General features: G+C 37.5%; 1 protein-coding gene across 5 annotated transcripts in view; it reads left to right on the top strand.

Moving 5' to 3' along the window:
• The window catches only part of LOC134574527 (oocyte zinc finger protein XlCOF6-like), a 169,018-nt gene extending 152,040 nt beyond the window's left edge, over nt 1-16,978 (top strand). Inside the window, exons 2-6 of one of the 5 annotated variants that reach the window (XM_063433638.1) lie at nt 7,828-7,917; nt 12,513-12,633; nt 13,619-13,795; nt 13,877-14,000; nt 14,544-16,978. In XM_063433638.1, the coding sequence (XP_063289708.1) occupies nt 12,556-12,633; nt 13,619-13,795; nt 13,877-14,000; nt 14,544-16,678 (2,514 nt within the window). In that variant the 5' untranslated portion in view covers nt 7,828-7,917; nt 12,513-12,555 and the 3' untranslated portion in view covers nt 16,679-16,978. Of the gene's footprint in view, nt 1-6,916; nt 7,918-11,714; nt 11,949-12,512; nt 12,634-13,618; nt 13,796-13,876; nt 14,001-14,543 lie in introns of those variants that run through there. The other 4 variants (XM_063433637.1, XM_063433639.1, XM_063433640.1 and 1 more) reach the window with 4 other exon arrangements.
• The last annotated feature ends 5,269 nt before the right edge of the window (nt 16,979-22,247 follow it).

Below are 22,247 nucleotides of genomic sequence, written 5' to 3'. Positions count from 1 at the left end.
TAAAAATAGATACCCCCCAGTATATCAATTACTAACTATTAAAAATAGATACCCCCCAGTACATCAATAACTAACTATTAAAAATAGATACCCCCCCAGTATATCAATTGCTAACTACTAAAAATAGATACCCCCCAGTACCTCAATTACTAACTATTAAATATATATATACCCCAGTATATCAATTACTAACTATTAAAAATAGATACCCCCCCAGTACATCAATTACTAACTATTAAAAATAGATACCCCCCCCGTACATCAATTACTAACTATTAAAAATAGATACCCCCCAGTATATCAATTACTAACTATTAAAAATAGATACCCCCCAGTACATCAATTACTAACTATTAAAAATAGATACCCCCCCAGTATATCAATTACTAACTATTAAAAATAGATACCCCCCCAGTACATCAATTACTAACTATTAAAAATAGATACCCCCCCCGTACATCAATTACTAACTATTAAAAATAGATACCCCCCCCCCGTACATCAATTACTAACTATTAAAAATAGATACCCCCCCGTACATCAATTACTAACTATAAAAAATAGATACCCCCCCCGTACATCAATTACTAACTATTAAAAATAGATACCCTCCTAGTACATCAATTACTAACTATTAAAAATAGATACCCCCCCAGTACATCAATTACTAACTATTAAAAATAGATACCCCTCCCCAGTACATCAATTACTATTAAAAATAGATACCCCCCAGTACCTAAATTACTAACTATTAAAAATAGATACCCCCCCAGTACATCAATTACTAACTATTAAAAATCGATACCCCCCCAGTACATCAATTACTAACTATTAAAAATAGATACCCCCCCAGTACATCAATTACTAACTATTAAAAATAGATACCCCCCAGTACATCAATTACTAACTATTAAAAATAGATACCCCCCAGTACATCAATTACTAACTATTAAAAATAGATACCCCCCAGTACATCAATTACTAACTATTAAAAATAGATACCCCCCAGTATATCAATTACTAACTATTAAAAATAGATACCCCCCAGTACATCAATTACTAACTATTAAAAATAGATACCCCCCAGTACATCAATTGCTAACTATTAAAATAGATACCCCCCAGTACATCAATTACTAACTATTAAAAATAGATACCCCCCCAGTAAATCAATTACTAACTATTAAAAATAGATACCCCCCCAGTATATCAATTACTAACTATTGAATATATATACCCCCCAGTACCTCAATTACTAACTATTAAAAATAGATACCCCCCAGTACATCAATTACTAACTATTAAATATATATACCCCCCGTACATCAATTACTAACTATTAAAAATAGATACCTCCCAGTACATCAATTACTATTAAATATATATACCCCCCGTACATCAATTACTAACTATTAAAAATAGATACCCCCCCGTACATCAATTACTAACTATTAAAAATAGATACCCCCCCAGTACATCAATTACTAACTATTAAAAATATATACCCTCCTAGTACATCAATTACTAACTATTAAAAATAGATACCCCCCAGTACATCAATTACTAACTATTAAAAATAGATACCCCCCAGTACATAAATTACTAACTATTAAAAATCGATACCCCCCAGTACCTCAATTACTAACTATTAAAAATAGATACCCCCCCAGTACATCAATTACTAACTATTAAAAATCGATACCCCCCCAGTACATCAATTACTAACTATTAAAAATAGATACCCCCCCAGTACATCAATTACTAACTATTAAAAATAGATACCCCCCAGTACATCAATTACTAACTATTAAAAATAGATACCCCCCAGTACATCAATTACTAACTATTAAAAATAGATACCCCCAGTACATCAATTACTAACTATTAAAAATAGATACCCCCCAGTATATCAATTACTAACTATTAAAAATAGATACCCCCCAGTACATCAATTACTAACTATTAAAAATAGATACACCCCCCAGTACATCAATTACTAACTATTAAAAATAGATACCCCCCCCAGTACATCAATTGCTAACTATTAAAAATAGATACCCCCCAGTACATCAATTACTAACTATTAAAAATAGATACCCCCCCAGTAAATCAATTACTAACTATTAAAAATAGATACCCCCCCAGTATATCAATTACTAACTATTAAATATATATACCCCCCAGTACCTCAATTACTAACTATTAAAAATAGATACCCCCCAGTACATCAATTACTAACTATTAAATATATATACCCCCCGTACATCAATTACTAACTATTAAAAATAGATACCCCCCAGTACATCAATTACTATTAAATATATATACCCCCGTACATCAATTACTAACTATTAAAAATAGATACCCCCCCAGTACATCAATTACTAACTATTAAAAATATATACCCTCCTAGTACATCAATTACTAACTATTAAAAATAGATACCCCCCAGTACATCAATTACTAACTATTAAAAATAGATACCCCCCAGTACATAAATTACTAACTATTAAAAATCGATACCCCCCAGTACATCAATTACTAACTATTAAAAATAGTTACCCCCCCCCCCGTACATCAATTACTAACTATTAAAAATAGATACCCGCTCTGTACATCAATTACTAACTATTAAAAATAGATACCCCCCCAGTACATCAATTACTAACTATTAAAAATAGATACCCCCCAGTACCTCAATTACTAACTATTAAATATATATACCCCCCAGTACCTCAATTACTAACTATTAAAAATAGGTACCCCCCCCGTACATCAATTACTAACTATTAAAAATAGATACCCTCCTAGTTCATCAATTACTAACTATTAAAAATAGATACCCCCCCAGTACATCAATTACTAACTATTAAAAATAGATACCCCCCAGTACATCAATTACTAACTATTAAAAATCGATACCCCCAGTACATCAATTACTAACTATTAAAAATCGATACCCCCCCAGTATATCAATTACTAACTATTAACAATAGATACCCCCCCTGTACATCAATTACTAACTATTAAAAATCGATACCCCCCCCCAGTACCTCAATTACTAACTATTAAAAATATATATACCCCCCCTGTACATCAATTACTAACTATTAAAAATAGATACCCCCCCAGTACCTCAATTACTAACTATTAAAAATATATATACCCCCCCGTACATCAATTACTATTAAAATATATATACTACCAGTACATCAATTACTAACTATTAAATATATATACCCCCCCAGTATATCAATTACTAACTATTAAAAATAGATACTACCAGTACATCAATTACTATTAAAAATAGATACTACCAGTACATCAATTATTAACTATTAAAAATAGATACTACCAGTATATCAATTATTAACTATTAAAAATAGATACTACCAGTACATCAATTATTAACTATTAAAAATAGATACTACCAGTACATCAATTATTAACTATTAAAAATAGATACTACCAGTACATCAATTATTATTATGATCCTGGCGTGACAGGTAGGTCTAACTTACGGTTTAGGAGTCCCTGGGACGCGATCTACGACGAAGACCCGGGTAAGAAGCTGGACGGACGGAAAAGGCCTGCAAGAGGATTCCTGGACACAGCTTGCCGCGGAGAAACTCGTGGGTAAGAAAACCAAGATGGCGTCTGAGAGAACCCGGAAGTGGATCCTCATTCAACGCTGACCTCGAACGGTAAGGAGCAAGGTAAGGGGAGTGCCTTAAGTAAGCTAGGGGTAGCAAACCAGCACCTCCCACAAATCCAGGCAAAATTGCCTTAATACATATATATATATATATATATATATATATATATATATATATATATATATTCTGTAATTTAATTATAAGTGTATTTTTATATCAATATATGTATATATTAATGTAAAAATACAGTTAGTATGACAAAATATATGTAAGATATATGTATATATATATTTCCTTGATCCCAGCACTCGACGTTCCAGGTCTTAAAGTGCTCTGGTGCAATCTCCAGCCCAATATATCTTCCACGAAGAGAGCACTCTGGAGTCTTTATGGAGTAAATAAATAGTGCTTTAATTCAGCAATCAGGTAATGTCGACGTTTCAGTCAATACAGACCTTTATCATTGACTGAAAACGTCGATATTACCTGATTGCTGAATAAAAGCACTATTTATTTACTCCAGAGTGCTCTCTTCGTGTAAGATATATTATATAGAGATAATTTTTTTTATTTAACAGATGCAGGGAGACTGCCATATTGCGGCCATATGACCGCTCTGTTAGAGCGATCACATGGCCCGCGGGGGCCTAATTTGCAGAGGGGGAACTGTCTGGGCTGTCAGTCCCCCCCAGACTGGGAGCAGTGCGGATCGCTGGCAGGGGAAAGGCGGCCATCTGGTAAGTAATAATTAACGTTATGACGGTTCAGGACCGTAATAGGGGATGTTTCTGATGACGGCCCTGAACAGTCATTGGTCCTCAAGGGGTTATCCTGTTTCCTGCCTCTCTTGGATTCCACTACCACCGGTATGCTGATGATACCCAGATGTATCTCTCCTCCCCGGCCCTCTTTCCTGCCGTCCTGCAACGTGTCACTGCTTGCCTTTCTTCCATTTCTGACTGGATGTCCTCCTGCTTTCTGAAACTTAATCTCTCTAAAACTGAGCTCCTTGTCTTTCCTCCTCCTAATACTGATCCTCCTCTTTTGCTCTGCCTTCAAGTTAGTGGTATCCACATAAGTCCATCCTTGCAAGCACGCTGTCTTGGCGTCATACTTGTTTCTGGCCTCACCTTTGAGCCTCACATCCAGTATGTTACCAAATCCTGTAGATTCCATCTTAAAAACATAGCCCGCATCCGCCCCATTCTTAATAAGCAAGATGCTACCAAGGACCTTGTCCATGCTCTAGTAATTTCCCGCATGGATTATTGTAACCCTCTCCTGATTGGTCTTCCCAAAAGCCGTTGTTATGGGCAAATGCAAATATTACAAGTTTTAGAATGAAATGTTGTATTTCTTAAACTGTGTACTTTGTCTTTAAGAGATATTGCAAACTGACAAGGTGTTAGAAATGGAACATATTGTTTTTCATAGATGTTTCTTTAAGCAATAACCTCAGTGCATAATATGTTTGCGCCATTTTGTCCCAGACGAATTACAATAACAATAATGCATCAACAAGCTTCAAGGCTATACTACGACTCTTTCAGTACACAATATACTGTGGTAACCCCAAGTTAATGGAACTTCCCCAAATCCGGGAATCTCCCACGACTGTGCACTTACGTCTTAGTATAAACAACAGATAAGCTATTCAGACTTTAAGATGCCATCTTGAACTAAGTCAGGAAAATTTCCATGACGTATACACCCTTTAGTTATGGCCTTGTATCTTTGCCAAATTAAGGGAGGTCCTAAATTGATTTAAAGTAGACAAGTTACTTTTTCATATATGAACTATGGTGACTCTAAAATTACGACACTTAAGGTATAAATAGGTGTACTTTTAAAATGTTAAGAAACAGAGGAGAGACTTGGAGACAGACGCTGCTCCATCTTAAAATGACTGAGAGGCTGACATGATGACATGTTCAGAAGGGTATGTTAACCTACTAATGATATTTGCAAGCATTTAATTTCATCTTATAAACTCTGCTATAATGGATTTTATATGTCTATATTTATATTTTTATATAATAAATATCTAAAAGACAAAAACTATTGCTTCCAAGACAATCCTTATTTTATATTGTATTCTCAATTATTTACATATGTTAAATAGAGGATCTCTTACTAACTATATAACATTATGGCTAAGATATCTGTATGGTTAGCCCTGCTAAGTTCTATGCCTTAAGACATTATAGAGGTAAATAAGGGAACCGCCAGCGGTTACACCGTACTGCACCGTTACAGTCCATAATGAACGCTGCCGCCAGACTGATTTTCCTCTCTAGTCGGTTCTTTCATACCTCACCCCTTTGTCAGTCCTTACATTGGCTTTCTGTATCCTTTAGGAGTCAATTCAAGGTACTAATTCACACCTATAAAGCACTGAACAATTCTAGCCCCTCTTACATCTCCTCACAGATCTATAGGTATGTCCCTTCTCGGTCTCTCCTCTCTGCCCGTGACCATCTCCTGTCAGTTGTTTGCACCCATACGCCCAACTCATGCTTGCAGGACTTCGCGCGGGCGGCACCCTTCCTATGGAATAGCCTGCCTACCGCCATTAGACTCTCCCCTAGTCTTGCATCTTTTGAAGAAGTGCCTTAAAACTCATCTCTTTAGGAAAGCTTATGGCTTCCCAGAGTAACCTCTACCATGCATACCTGGCTCTTGCTCTCTCCTAAAGGGTAGCACTCTACTGCGGACACATTTGGTCTGAGGTCTTGAGCTGAGGAGCTGGTTATTGCGGGGGCAAGCACGCTCAAGTAGAGCGTGCCTGTCTTTTCCTTTAGCTCAGGGGAGCTAAGGGAAGGAGTTTGCAAACCTCCCTGGCTGTTTGATTGACAGCCAGAGGGGTGTTCCCTAGCAAATTTATAAAAGTGCTTTTTGGGCGTGGAGTGGTCATTTAACTGGTTTCTGATGGATCCATGGTTATAATTATTTTTCTATATGAGGATTATGTGTGGAATATCATGGTTACACATGCCAAGGAACATATTTAACGTGTTTCTGATTAGAATACGGGTATAATGATTGTTTTATATGGGGATTATGGGGTTAATAGCATGTTTACACATGACAAGGAACATATTTGACCTGTTTCTGATGGAACCATGTGTCTAATTATTTTTCTATATTGGGATTTTGGGTGGAATATCATTGTTATACATGCCAAGGAACATATTTAACCTAATTCTGATGGAATCATGATTATAATTATTTTGTGTGGAATGTCATGTTTGCACATGCCAAGGAATATATTAAACCTGTCTCTAATAGAACCATGGGAATAATTACTTTTCCATATGGGGATTAAGGGTGAAACATCAAGTTAACACATCCCAAGGAGCATATTTAACGTGTGTCTGATGGAATCTCCAGTATAATTATTTTTCTATATTAAGATTATGGGTGGAATATCAAGTTTTTACATGTCAAGGAAGATATTTAACCTGTTTCCGATATAAACATGGATATAAAATAGACAATTTATTCCATACTTACCAGATAAAGGCTGTGGCAGCACTACAGATGAGTATAGCTCCCTCCTTCTCATGAATTAGCACCTCCTAATTTGACATTTAAAATAGACTTCATCTCCTACATTCTGAGTCTTTTTACCTGTCCACTTAATTTGGACAATGATTTGCACCTCCTCTTTTTATTTGGTGGCTTACTTGGGTATAAGCATACCCCTAGAAAATGGGGTAAGTTCAAAGATCTCCGTGTTCACTCCACAAGAACTTTGGCTTCTTCGTAAGCAGCTGCAGCCAATGTCTCTTCTGACTTAATTTGTTCTGCTGCAGCTTGGATGTCCTTTGATACTTTTATACGTCATTACCGGTTGCATGTAGCCAGATCTGCTAGTCTGTGTTTGGCAGAAGTGTTTTTCCAGCTGCATTATAACTAATAATAAATATTTTCTTTTTTGCATCATAATTTTTCTCCCTCTCTTATGTCTTTAGCTTGGGTATTACCCATCTGTAGTGCTGCATGGTTATATCTGGGAAAACAGAAAATGTATTCCATACTTATCACAGGTTTCCCCCCCCCTGGATATAGGCCATGAGGCACTACACGCCCACCCTTACTTTGTTTCTTGTTTGTGGTTTTGGACTAAAACTGAGTATGTAGGAGGAGTCTCTTTTTATTGTTTAATTAGGAGGTGTTCCTGTCCAATTCGGGGGGGGGGGAGGAGCTATACCCATCTGTAATGCTGCCATGGCCTAGATCCGGAAAAAAGAAAATATCGGTAAGTGCGGAATACATTTTCTATTTTATACCCCTGTTTCCATCAGAAAAAGGTCAAATATGTTATTGGCATGTTTAACCATAATATTCTACACAAACTCCCCATATATAAAAATAATTATACCCATAATCTTATCAGAAATAGGTTAAATATGTTCCTTGGCATGTTTAACCATCATATTCCACCCATAATGCTTAAATAGAAAAACAATGATACCTATATTCTTATCAGAAAGTATGCTCCTTGGCATGTATAACCTTGACGTTTCACCCATAATCCCCACGTATAAAAAGAATGACACCCATATTCTTATTGGAAACAGGTTAGTGTAAATTTCTCTTTATTGAAATAATATTTTCATTTTCTTTTCTTTTTCAAAAACATTCATAGATACACAAATATACTTTTGTTATCATCAGTGTAGATACGTATAAAAATTACAATACTTAACACATAACAAGACATACATAACAGACATAACAATCATTAACAATTATTGGCTGGAATCTATAGATTAGAAAAAGGAACCCATATCATCTAACATATCAAAGATGAATTAACATTCATTGAAAACGCTCTTTAGTCTTTCTTATCCAATTGTCAAAATGATGGATATATTTTCTATCATTATTTAAACATACAACTCCTCTCTCCATCTCAAGCTGGAAGAACAATTGAGCTATAAATTGTTTCCTATCTGGTGTGGTTGTTTGTTTCCAAGTTCTTGCTATTCGTATCTTCGCTACAATAAAAGAATGGATGATCAGTATTAATTGATCTTTGGGGAGTCTATCCCAGTTGAAATGAAGCAGACCTACCTGTGGACATTTTTTAATTTTAATATTGAAAAACTCTAAAAACAATATATTGATTCCCATAGACTGGAAATTTTTGGACAGCTCCACCAGATATGTAACATATCTCCCTCATGTGTTAGGCATCTCCAACATAGGGAGGAATTAGATGTAGATATTTTGGCCAGCCTTGTTGGTACTAGGTACCACCTATGGAGAACTTTAAAAAAAGTTTCAATTAAATTTAAACAATGTATATGTTTTCTAAGTAATTTCATAGGTGTGCACCAAGTCTTATCAGATAATGTAATATTCCCATTGTTTTTTTTAGCTGTGGGGTAAGTATCTCAGTAAATTTGTCTAATCAAATCAGTTGCAATAGAACATATTGATTTTGTTTCCTTTTTATCAAAAATCCTATAAACCAAGTTATTTATGTTGCTTTCCTTTCTTAATAAGGACTCATTTAGAAATCCTCTTACTCTCATGTAAGAAAATATTTCTGTGTCAGAGAGATTAAGTTTAGATTTAATATTATTAAATGGCAGCAATTTGCTATTTTGAAGGAGATCTTTGATCTAGATCTCTTTATCAAGTCCCCATTTGGAGAGATTTATGTCTGGAATAACTCTTTCCATAGCCCGGATATTTGCTCCTTCAATTATCTTTTTTGATATCTTAAGTAATTTTTTGATTTGTTGCCATTCTTCGATAAGATGAGATACAATCATAGAGTTGGATTGCATTAAATTAATATTATAATTAGTCTTATCATCCCAATTCAGGAGAGCTAGATCATTATCTTTTGTTCTAATTGATTCTATCTGATACCAGGGTTGTTTTCTTGAATCAGAAATATAGAATTTATGTATATGGGAAACAATATTAGCACTATATATATCTTTAATGAGTGGAAAGGCCATTCCTCCATGATTCATTTTTTTTGTTAAAACTTGGGATTTTATTCTTGGTGTTTTTCCATTCCAAATAAAGTTAGAGAATGAATATTGGAGCATGTCTAGCCAAGGTTTTGGAACTTTCAATGGGATCATGTTAAAAAGATAGGCCCATTTGGGGATAACATATGCTTTTATTGTGTTGACTCTTCCCCACCAAGAAATTTCTAAGGGGCGCCATTCTTTTAGAGTTTTATTGGTGTATTTTAACATTTTTAAAAAATTAGTCTCTACTATATTTTGAGGATTTGCCATAATAGTAATTCCTAAATATTGAAACTCTTTTTTAGTCCCCTGGAAGTTATATTTCTCATGAAGAGAACCTAGTATATGATAATTTATATTAATTGTTAAAGCTATAGTTTTATGGAAATTTAGCTTATAATTTGATACATCGCCATAATTTTTAATCTCTTGCATTAAATTAAAAAGTGAAATATCAGGATCTGTTATTGAGCTTAATACGTCATCTGCGTAAAGACATATCTTTGCTTCTACTTCTTCTATTATCATACCTCTTATTCCCAAATTTTCTCTAATAGTTATAGCGAATGGTTCGATTGAGAGAACATATAGCAGGGGCGATAGTGGGCACCCCTGCCTCGTTCCATTGTTAATATCAAACCATTCTGAACATATATCATATCCTATTATTCTTGCTGATGGGCCTTTGTAAAGAGCCTTGATTGCAAGTGCAATCCAACCTTCCAAGCCGAATGCAGTCAAAACTTTATTCATATATCCCCATCCGACCCTGTCGAAAGCCTTTTCTGCATCAATCGACGGTCAGAAGGGGCGTCTCTGTTAATTGATCATATTCAAATAAATCAATGATTCTACGGGAATTATCACTAGCGTGACGACCTTTAACAAACCCTATTTGGTCTATATGTATCAATTCAGGAAGTAATAAATTAAGTCTTTTGGCTAGTACTGCGTCATATTATTTAACATCTATATTTATTAAAGAAATAGGCCTATAATTTGTTATTTCTGTTGAAACTTTGTTAGGTTTCAAAATAGGTTTTAAATTGGCCCTTAATAATTCTCGTGCTATTTTGCCTGAAGAGGCAATTTCGTTGAACGTTATATTAGGTATAATAATTTTTTTTAATATTTAAAAAAATAAATTAGAAAAACCATCAGGGCCAGGCGTTTTTGACGATTGTAAATTGTTTATGGTTTCTTCTACTTCTGTCTGTGATATTTTTTGATTAAAATTTTCTCTTTGGAGTGAGGTAATTTTAGGAATTTTTATTTTATGTAAATATTTCTCGATAGCCTAATCTGTAGGCATATGATGTAAATTATATAGCCTTTCATAATACTTCTTGAATTAATTACCTATGTCTTCTATTGGAAACAGGTTAAATACCTTGGCATGTGTACTCACATTACACCCATGTTTAAAACATCTATTCCCAGGTTCCTATCAAAGCAGGTAAAATGTGTTGCTTTGTACATGTATGTACTATATTAAATCAGTAATGTAGTTCTACAAGTGTATTGGCCCATTTTTCTAGTCTTTTATGCAATTTACTATGATTGCATTATACAATGTTTTTTATATCAGCAAGTGACTAGTTAAACATTTGCAACCTTGTATCAAAAAGTCATTACCAGGTAAGGTGTGAAAAGTATATTGACACCTAATGGAAGTGCTGAGCATTGCAGCCAATCATCCCATCATCCCATCATCTCAATATTCTGTTTAGTATGTCCCCACAAGTTAATTCCATAACAGCCAGTGTTTTGTGACAGTTACTTTACACAAAACCTGACACATCAAATACTTTTCTAGTTAAAAGAGCATTATACTATTAGGAACACAAAGCTGTATTCCTAACACTATAGTGTTCTGTGCCCCCATTACAATGAAAGGGTTAAAAACGGTTTAAACACTTACCTGATTCCAACGCCAAGGGCCTCTGGTGCTGGCTCTGTCTGCCTCCTTCGAAGACATTGTGAGGGACAACCTATTGCTCATGGTGAGTGCCACATGCTCATTAGGCCTACCCCCTGAGGGATTTTGCAAGACTCTCATGTCGTCCTGCAGAGTGTGTGGACCGTTCAGCATCATTCCAGACGAAGTGGAGTGACTTTGAAACGTGTAAACAATGAAAAATATACTATAACAGATACAAAATTCCAAAAATGCAAATGCAAACCCTTCAGAGTTAATTCCAGTTTCTCTCCTCCACAGCCACCTGCATTTAGCTCTATTTGTAGAACATCACTGTGTGAAGCTGGAGAGTTTAATCCTGCAATTCCTCACTATTTGGTACAATATCATTTTAGTTATTGATATTCTCTGCTAAGGGAACAAACTTGAGGGGCCTGAAGGTTATGCAGTCAGAAACATAAAAGGAAACTGGGACATCTCTCTGTCCTAAACCTGGAATCAACAGTTCAGATGGTGTGTGTGTGTGTGTGTGTGTGTAAAGGGCGGGGGAGGGGGAGAGGGGGAGTCTGTTTCAAAGATTGTTGTTGAATAAAAGAACATGGAATAAAACATTGTTAGCTGCTTTTTTCTTTGATGTATTTATGTTGGGACAGTCCATTCTGAATGGGAAGAATGACTTATGTTGGAAAAAAATAGTTTCATGGCTAGTGGCAATTTGTGTATTCAGGGATAGGCAACCATTGACACTCCAGCTGTCATGAACTACATCACCCATAATGCTCTTACAGCCATTATGCTGGCAAAGCATCAGGGGAGATGTAGTTTACAACATCTGGAGTGACAAAGGTTGCCTACCCTAGGTCTAAAGTCTTAACCTTTACTGCATCTAAAAAAAAACACTGATTTTGCTGCAAATGAAAATTTAGTTCATCTCCCTTTCAGTAGGTGTCACTAGGATTCAAAGACCATCTCACAACCTCTAATAATGCACAAGAAAAGAAATCACATTACTGAACAGGTATTGAGCCTCACCTTGGAGATAATCTATCTGCTGACCGGAGAGGTGAGTGATTCTGGCAATGGTATTTTTATATTAATCACTACAATATAACTATTCAGAGCATTAAAGGATTACTCCGACGGAAAAAAACGTGTTTTCATAAAACACTGCTTTTGGTTGTTGTAACCCCTCCTGTGGTGGTCGGCCTCCTTAAACACCAAGAAAAACGATGTCACAGAGGGGGAGGACAGTGGTAGCACAGAGGGAAGGTTATGTCACCATTCCTGTCTGACACCAACATGCGATGTGTGCTAGCGTCAGACCACAAGTTTGAAGAGGACTTTTCTCGGCTGGTTAATGAAGGTGGATTTACACCTCCGGCAGCTAAAGGTTTAATCTTTATGTGTAGCGTTTTAAACCAAACCACTTCAGTGCCACTTGTAACACTTTGTCTAATAAAAAACAGCATCGGAAAGGAATAACAGTGTGCTTTATTGAGTAGTTAGTGAAAGCAGTGAGTCAGGGTAAAACCTACACATTTGAAAAATATTAACTGAAATTGAAAGGACTACCAGGACTACACCTGTTACTTTACTTGTCAGGTACAACTCCATCACAAACAGATCCCCTCTCTTTGGTTGTTTTTTCTTTCTTTTTTTGTTCATTTTTGCAGTGGATGTACCTTTCTCTGAATTCTTTGATGATGTTTCTTTTGTCTGTCATGGTTTCCACCAAAAATCTGTCCACCATATATATATATAAATGAATCAAATGGAAATAATAACGTTTTGTTGTTTTTCCTCCCAGTTCTATTAAAGAGGCTGGGAGTGAAATGAAGATCTTCCATTTTTGTAGAAAAAAATAATGATTAAATTAAGATTTTGCTGAACAAAACACAATTGTTTAAGTTTAGAGGCACTCTAAATAGTACTTCATTGCTGCTCTAAGTGAGAGTTTAGATCGTGCTAAGCACTATTTGTGCTGTGTGATTACTCTGAAGTGTAAAACTGGTTTATGTTTACATTGTAATATATTTCTTAATATACAGAATTACAATGTTGTTAAGGAGATTGGTGATGGAGCCATTCACAGCAGGAATCACCATGTATCAGATAGACATTTCAGGACCCAGAGCCCCAGCACGGTGCCTCCACCTCACTCACTGATACATGAGAAGAAGATCCTGGAACTGACCAATCAGATCATCCAGCTGCTGACTGGAGAGGTGAGGCTGCTGGGAATGGGACATTATACAGTAAAACCAAGGGCTGTGTCTGGATGTTGACTGTATCATTGTGTGTGTCAGGTTCCTATAAGGTGTGAGGATGTCACTGTCTATTTCTCCATGGAGGAGTGGGAGTATTTAGAAGGACACAAGGATCTCTACAAGAATGTGATGATGGAGAACCACCAGCTCCTGAATTCATTTGGTAAGACGATTTTAATCAGCACTTTGATTGTTCCTACACTGAATGGTATATAAACACCTTGTGCACAGAGTGCCTGTTGGTAGATACATTACTAAACCTTAACTCTGCAGAGTTGTTTTTTTACTCTTAATCTGATCTAGTGTTTGCTATGCCCAATACATTTTATATTCTATAAACTTCTTTAATAACATAGATCCTGTACACATGACTGAATCCAGTGTGGAAATCACAGAAGCTGCTCAATATTTTAAAATAAACCATTTTAAATCTACTACATTTTGACATCTTACCTAGGCCCTGCCAGGAGCATGCATGCCCTACTTCCAGGATTCTTCTAAATGACAGAGAATTGAGCAATGAGATTGCAGGGTCTTAATCTCTACACTAAACCACCCCATTACGCTAAGTTGTTTTGGTGCTTATAGTGTATTTTCAGAAATATTCATAAAGTGTTGAAGAAGAAAACTTCACTATTTATATAATTTTACAGATGCAGCTATAGATATGCAGTTGTCATAATCATGATATTTGCATTTCTGTTAGGTTGGTCAATGAGCAGAAATGCACCTGAAGATCCATACAGTTCTGTAAGTTCGCCATATTTAGGAAGACATTTAAAAAGTGACTTTATAAATCAAGTGGATGAACAATATCTGAGTTGTAATACTTCAGGGACAAGACTTACCCGGGTGGTGAGAGATCATCAAGAAGACTATGTCTCGAGTGAAGAAGGAAATCTCACAGACACAGATTCTTATATACCACCAAAACATGCTCATACAGAATACACATCAACTTCAATGAAGGAGGAATCCGCTTCAAGTGAAGAACAAAATCTCATAGACACTGATCATTATACATACACAGAACATGCCCAGACAAAATATGCCATAAAGGAAGAATTAGCCGCAAATAATGACAGACATCTCACAGACATTAATACAGTCACAGAACGTATAAGGGCAGACTATGTGTTTACTCATATTAAGGAAGAATCAGTCTCATGTGAAAAAGGAAATACAGACATTGATATATCTACAGAATACACACATACAGAATATATGTCTACTCATACAAATGAGAAGTTAGCTTCCTGTGAAAAACAAAATTGCGCAGACGCTGACATTGACATGCCTACAGAACATGCACAGATAGTATATCCATTTAGTCATGTTAAGGAACCATCTGCTTCAGGTGAAGAAGGGAATCATGTAGACAGTAATGTACCCATAGAATACACACCTTCAGAATGTTCATATTTCCAAAATAGAGGACACAATGGAGGGGACAGTAATGGACTGGACCTAATTAAGAGCTTGTTAGTCAATGGTAGAGATGTTTATATGCGACAGAACACCACATCTGAATATATATCTGTACAAACAAATAACGTTATAGAGCAGACGTATAAATGTGTTGAGTGCCAGAAATGTTTTACTTGTCAGTTTGACCTAGTCAAACATCAAACCACTCACAAAGGAAAGAAGGTGACTTGTTCAGAATGTGGGAAACGATTCTTGCATAAATCAGAATTGATTCAGCATCGGAAGAGTCATACAGGTGACAATCCATACCCATGTTCTAGCTGTGAGAAATCTTTTCCTGATAGCTCCCAACTTGAGAGGCATCAGACAGTGCACAAAGGTGAGGACCCCTTTACGTGCTCTGAATGTGGCCGAAGTTTTACAAGTAGAGGAAACCTAGTCCGGCATAAGAAAAGGCATACCGGAGAAAAGCCATTCCCCTGTTCTGTGTGTGGGAAATGTTTTATTGATTACTCAACCCTTGTTAGGCATCATAGGATTCACACAGGAGTGGCACCATTTTCCTGCTCTGAATGTGGAAAATGCTTTACCAGCAAATCAAATCTTGTTACACATCAGAGGATTCACACAGGAGAGAGACTTTTCACCTGTTCTGTGTGTGGGAAATGTTTTACCCGTGAAGGCCATCTTGTTAGGCACATGAGAATTCATACAGGAGATAAGCCTTTCGCATGTTCTATATGCGGAAAACGTTTTGCCAGCAGTCCACGTCTTTCTGTCCATCAAAGAATTCACTCAGGGGAGAAACCATTTTCCTGTTCTCAATGTGGGAACCGTTTTTCTGATTACTCAAGCCTTGTTAGACACCATAGGATTCACACAGGTGATAAACCATTCTCATGTTCTGACTGTGGGAAATGTTTTACTAGTAAATCAAATCTTGTTAAGCATCACAGAACACACACAGGAGAGAGACCGTTCTCATGTTGTGTATGTGGGAAATGTTTTAGTGACAAATCGAGTCTTTTGAAACATCAGATGATACACACGGGAGAGAAGCCATTCTCATGTTCTGAATGTGGAAAATGTTTTACTAGTAAATCAAATCTTGTGGCACATCAAAGGATACACACAGGAAGCAAACCATTCCAGTGCTCTGACTGTGGCAAATGTTTCAGTGACAAATCTATACTTCTTAAACATCAGAGGACTCACACAGGAGAGAAACCATTCTCATGTTCTGAATGTGGGAAGTGTTTCACCAGTAAATCCAATCTTGTCACCCATCACAGAATTCACACAGGAGAAAGACCCTACACCTGCTCTGACTGTGGAAGGTGTTTCAAAGAGAAATCAAGTCTGATTAAACATCAGAAAATTCACATAGGAAGCAATCCAATTTCTGCACTCTGAAGTTGTAATATGTATATTTTGAGATGCAATTTAAACAAGCGCCATACAGTTCAGGTTCTTATGGATTTTTGACTTGAAACAAGCAAGTAATTTAAGTGTTTTTTAAAGGGACAGTCTAAATCACCTCCAGTGCTCTGTCTTCATAATTCATGTTGGACAGAATTTATATTAGTAATGTAGTAGTGTAAATTCTGCAATTGCCAACATGGCTGGAGAGTAGGTGGTCTATAGGTTTTGGTAAAATAACATGAGATGGTGCCTTTAGACTCTTTGCATCTTAACCATTACACCGAGCAGTGCTTAGACCAGGGGTAGGCAACCTTTTAGCAGCACTGTGCCGATATAGGATTGTGATGTCCTGTAGCGTGCCGATCCTATTTTTGTATATGCTGCCGTATTCTGCTTGTTATTTTTACTGTAATTGCTTTGTATCGTTGTATTTGTGTGTATATGTGCTATTAAATTGTATATGTTCAGGAGTAGTTTGTGGTATCGTGTATGATACATATGAATGTGGGCTCTGTATGAGGGCTGCTTGTGGAATTGTGTGTGGATGGATATGTCACATTGTGTGTTTGGTAGTGTGTGGGGGCTATTTGGGGTATTGCATGTGGGGTTGTGTGCATGTATGTGGATTGTTAGTGGTGTTGCGTTTGTGGGGATTGTGTGTATGTTTGTGTGTGGGCTGTTCGTATTATTTGTATGAGGGGAGGGTTATTCTGCATTTCTGTGTATATCTAGCAGTGTGGGTGGCTTCCCTAGGTTCCAGTGGGGACCGTGCCGGCCAGGTATAGTTTAAGTATTGGAGCTGCAACAGCAGCTGCAGGCTGCTCTGCTACAGTTTGGATTCCCATTCACAAGTGCTGGGAGGAAGTGATCTGAGATCACTTCCTCTACGTGCTGCAATGCAAAAAATGAGGATTGTCCTTCACCACCTCTTCGTATTAGCAGATAACTGAAGTTTTACTGGGACTCCTGATAGGAAAGAGACTGTTTGGCTCTGAGGAGGAGAAAAAGGACCTAAGTCCCTATTGGGAGAGTAATGAAATGAGGGGGTCCCTACCTTTAATAAACCTAAGATAATAAGTAAAAAAGACAGGAGGGGACCAAACAGGGATAATGGGAACCAGTCTAAACCATTATTATATGGTGAGAAAAATAGGTAGGTGGTAATAAGAAGGGGGGGGGGGGAGGAGGGAGGATGGAAGCCAGAGGAATAGGGGAAACAAATCTCCTTGGAATAACCAATACCCCAATGGCTCACCTTGAGTCCCAAATCCCCACACCTAAAGGGGGCACAATACTTGCCCTGTATACCTCAGCACTGTAGAAAAAACATAAGTGCCTACCTATAACTCAATATCCTATCTGGCTACACAGCAGAAGATCAGGATCTCGTGACCTGGTCCCATATGAAGGGGGGGGGGGGGGAGGTTAGACAGGGGTGGGGGGAGAGGGAAGGAAACCAGAGGAATAGGAGAAATAACCCTCCTTGGAGGAGTAAAAGGATCCCCAGTAGTTCGCCCAGAATCCAAAGTATCCCAATTGTCCACACCTAAAGAGCACACTGAAGCTTGCCCTGTATACGTCAGCACTCTGGATAAACCAAAAGTGCCTACCTTAAACCCTGATGCCCTTCCTGTCTTAGTAGCAACGAACACACACTTAGTGAAATCACTCCATAGTGCTACCTAAATCAATAGTGCTACCTAAAGTGGAAAAAGAAAATTCTATCTCGTCGCGCGTTTCGGCGTTCTAACACGCCGTCGTCAGGAGTAATGAGCTTCAATGTGACACAGTATCCTTTTATATGTTATGTGGCAATCCGTCTATAAATCGTTAGCCGGTGTGGTTCGTCACATGTGACGGAATATGAGTTCTGCGATTGGTCAGGAGCTCTCCCTTAATCCGATTGGACAGGGGGCGTGGCGACCAGTCACCAGCACTCAGCATCCACGTGGGGAACGAGAGAAAGTTTGCCGCGATTAGGGGGAGTGGTTTCGTGACGTCACTGTCACTGTCCACATTAACCCATGCGGTAAAACGAAGAGGTTGCCAACATATAACTACCCCATAGTGCATTCTCGCCCCAGCTGATCAAAGAGACATACACCGATTGACTTCTTAGGTCAATCCTATTCTCATTTAGTGATGAAGGGAAGGAGGATGGCACTATGGGCCGAATTTAAAGGGATAGAAGTCTTGATGTAATTGTGGATTTAAGGTGCATCAAAATTCAATATGATGGTTTTAAATCCGTATGATAACTAATAGGTGCACAGTACAGTCACCCTAATTGTATAAACGGATATTACCACTTATGAATTCAAATGGTGAACCTTCTTATCTCATAACATAAAGACCCTGATATAGCTATGGCATAAGGTGCACCTATAATACAATATGATGGTTTTGATTCCGTATAAGTAATAGGTGAACAGAACAGTCACCCTAATTATATAAAGGGATGTTACCACCTATGGATACCATTGTATCCATAGGTGGTAACATCCCTTTATATAATTAGGGTGACTGTTCTGTTCACCTATTACTTATACGGAATCAAAACCATCATATTGTATTATACCATTGTATCCATAGGTGGTAACATCCCTTTATATAATTAGGGTGACTGTTCTGTTCACCTATTACTTATACGGAATCAAAACCATCATATTGTATTATAGGTGCACCTTATGCCATAGCTATATCAGGGTCTTTATGTTATGAGATAAGAAGGTTCACCATTTGAATTCATAAGTGGTAATATCCGTTTATACAATTAGGGTGACTGTACTGTGCACCTATTAGTTATCATACGGATTTAAAACCATCATATTGAATTTTGATGCACCTTAAATCCACAATTACATCAAGACTTCTATCCCTTTAAATTCGGCCCATAGTGCCATCCTCCTTCCCTTCATCACTAAATGAGAATAGGATTGACCTAAGAAGTCAATCGGTGTATGTCTCTTTGATCAGCTGGGGCGAGAATGCACTATGGGGTAGTTATATGTTGGCAACCTCTTCGTTTTACCGCATGGGTTAATGTGGACAGTGACAGTGACGTCACAAAACCACTCCCCCTAATCGCGGCAAACTTTCTCTCGTTCCCCACGTGGATGCTGAGTGCTGGTGACTGGTCGCCACGCCCCCTGTCCAATCGGATTAAGGGAGAGCTCCTGACCAATCGCAGAACTCATATTCCGTCACATGTGACGAACCACACCGACTAACGATTTATAGACGGATTGCCACATAACATATAAAAGGATACTGTGTCACATTGAAGCTCATTACTCCTGACGACGGCGTGTTAGAACGCCGAAACGCGCGTCGAGATAGAATTTTCTTTTTCCACTTTAGGTAGCACTATTGATTTAGGTAGCACTATGGAGTGATTTCACTAAGTGTGTGTTCGTTGCTACTAAGACAGGAAGGGCATCAGGGTTGAAGGTAGGCACTTTTGGTTTATCCAGAGTGCTGACGTATACAGGGCAAGCTTCAGTGTGCTCTTTAGGTGTGGACAATTGGGATACTTTGGATTCTGGGCGAACTACTGGGGATCCTTTTACTCCTCCAAGGAGGGTTATTTCTCCTATTCCTCTGGTTTCCTTCCCTCTCCCCCCACCCCTGTCTAACCTCCCCCCCCCCCCCCTTCATATGGGACCAGGTCACGAGATCCTGATCTTCTGCTGTGTAGCCAGATAGGATATTGAGTTATAGGTAGGCACTTATGGTTTTTCTACAGTGCTGAGGTATACAGGGCAAGTATTGTGCCCCCTTTAGGTGTGGGGATTTGGGACTCAAGGTGAGCCATTGGGGTATTGGTTATTCCAAGGAGATTTGTTTCCCCTATTCCTCTGGCTTCCACCCTCCCTCCTCCCCCCCCCCCTTCTTATTACCACCTACCTATTTTTCTCACCATATAATAATGGTTTAGACTGGTTCCCATTATCCCTGTTTGGTCCCCTCCTGTCTTTTTTACTTATTATCTTAGGTTTATTAAAGGTAGGGACCCCCTCATTTCATTACTCTCCCAATAGGGACTTAGGTCCTTTTTCTCCTCCTCAACGTTTATTATTTGTGGGTTATTCCCCGCCTTGGAGAGTTTTTTAGGGCATATCCACACCAACCCACGGGCAACCTCCCCGTTAGCCCCTGGTTAGGTGTTTTTCTAACTGTTTGGCTCTAGCATCCTTGAGTGCCGTGCAAAAACACCTTTAGTGCCGTGCATGGCACTAGTGCCGTAGGTTGCCTACCCCTGGCTTAGACTGTCCCTTTAAACACAGATCTGTGTATGTATATGTCCATTTTAATTGTTATTTCTTTGAATATTGACTACCATGTTCAGAAAACTTTGATTCAAATGAATATTGCTCATTGGTCTGTTATTCTTTTTTTTCTTCAAGCTGTATAAATAAATAAAAACTTATTTTGGTGACAGCAGACGTGACATCGCTCTATATGGTTATAGAACATCTACAAGGGTGTGAAGCCATACAATACGCCTTAGCTGACCATTCTGATTTGAGTAACCATCAGATTGACTTTTTGGTAAAATGTACAGTCTTCATTTTAAGGCATAATTATTTAAGGCACAAGGTAATTTTTATCTTTAAGTCGAGGGAAATGCTATGGGTTCCAGATTTGCGCCAAGCTATGCCAATTTATTTATGGGCAAGTGAAAAGATGAGTTTATCTGGGCAAATTCCTTTTTTGGTGCAAATCTTGTCCTATGGCAGAGATATATCGAAGATCGTATTTTTATATAAAAAATTATAAAGGCTGGAGTTAACACAGTACTCCAAATAGAAAATACAATAACCAAGTCAGGCTCCTACAGTGATACCAGCAAACAAAACTTTTTGATAAAGGAGGGAAGGGCAACCACAAATATGTGCACAAAGTGCTACAGCTTTAATTGATGAACATCTTAAAGCATAGAACTTAGCAGGGCGAACCATACAGATATCTTAGCCATAATGTTATATAGTTAGTAAGAGATCCTCTATTTAACATATGTAAATAATTGAGAATACAATATAAAATAAGGATTGTCTTGGAAGCAATAAAGTTTTGTCTTTTTAGATATTTATTATATAAAAATAGAAATATAGACATAAAATCCATTACAATAATTTATAGCAGAGTTTATAGGATTAAACTAAATGCTTGCAAATATCATTAATAGGTTAACATACCCTCCTGAACACGTCATCATGTCAGCCTCTCTGTCATTTTAAGATAGAGCAGCGTCTGTCTCCAAGTCTCTCCTCTGTGTCTTAACATTTAAAAGGTACACCTATTTATACTTTAGGTGTCTTCATTTTAGGGTTACCGTAGTTCATATATGAAAAAGTAACACTTCTTTCACTTTATTCATTTTAGGACCTCCCTTAACTTGGCAAAAATACAAGGCCATAAAAACGTACGGGTGTACACGTCATGGGGAAGTTCCCTGACTTGAGACAAGATGGCATCTTAAAGTCTGAACATCTTTATCTATTTAGGGTTACCACAGTATATTGTGTACTGAAAGTGTCGTAGCATAGCCTTGAAGCTT

The sequence above is a fragment of the Pelobates fuscus genome, chromosome 10 (genome assembly GCF_036172605.1).
Source record: "Pelobates fuscus isolate aPelFus1 chromosome 10, aPelFus1.pri, whole genome shotgun sequence".
NCBI lineage: Eukaryota > Metazoa > Chordata > Amphibia > Anura > Pelobatidae > Pelobates > Pelobates fuscus.
This window is presented reverse-complemented; position numbering and strand designations above follow the sequence as displayed.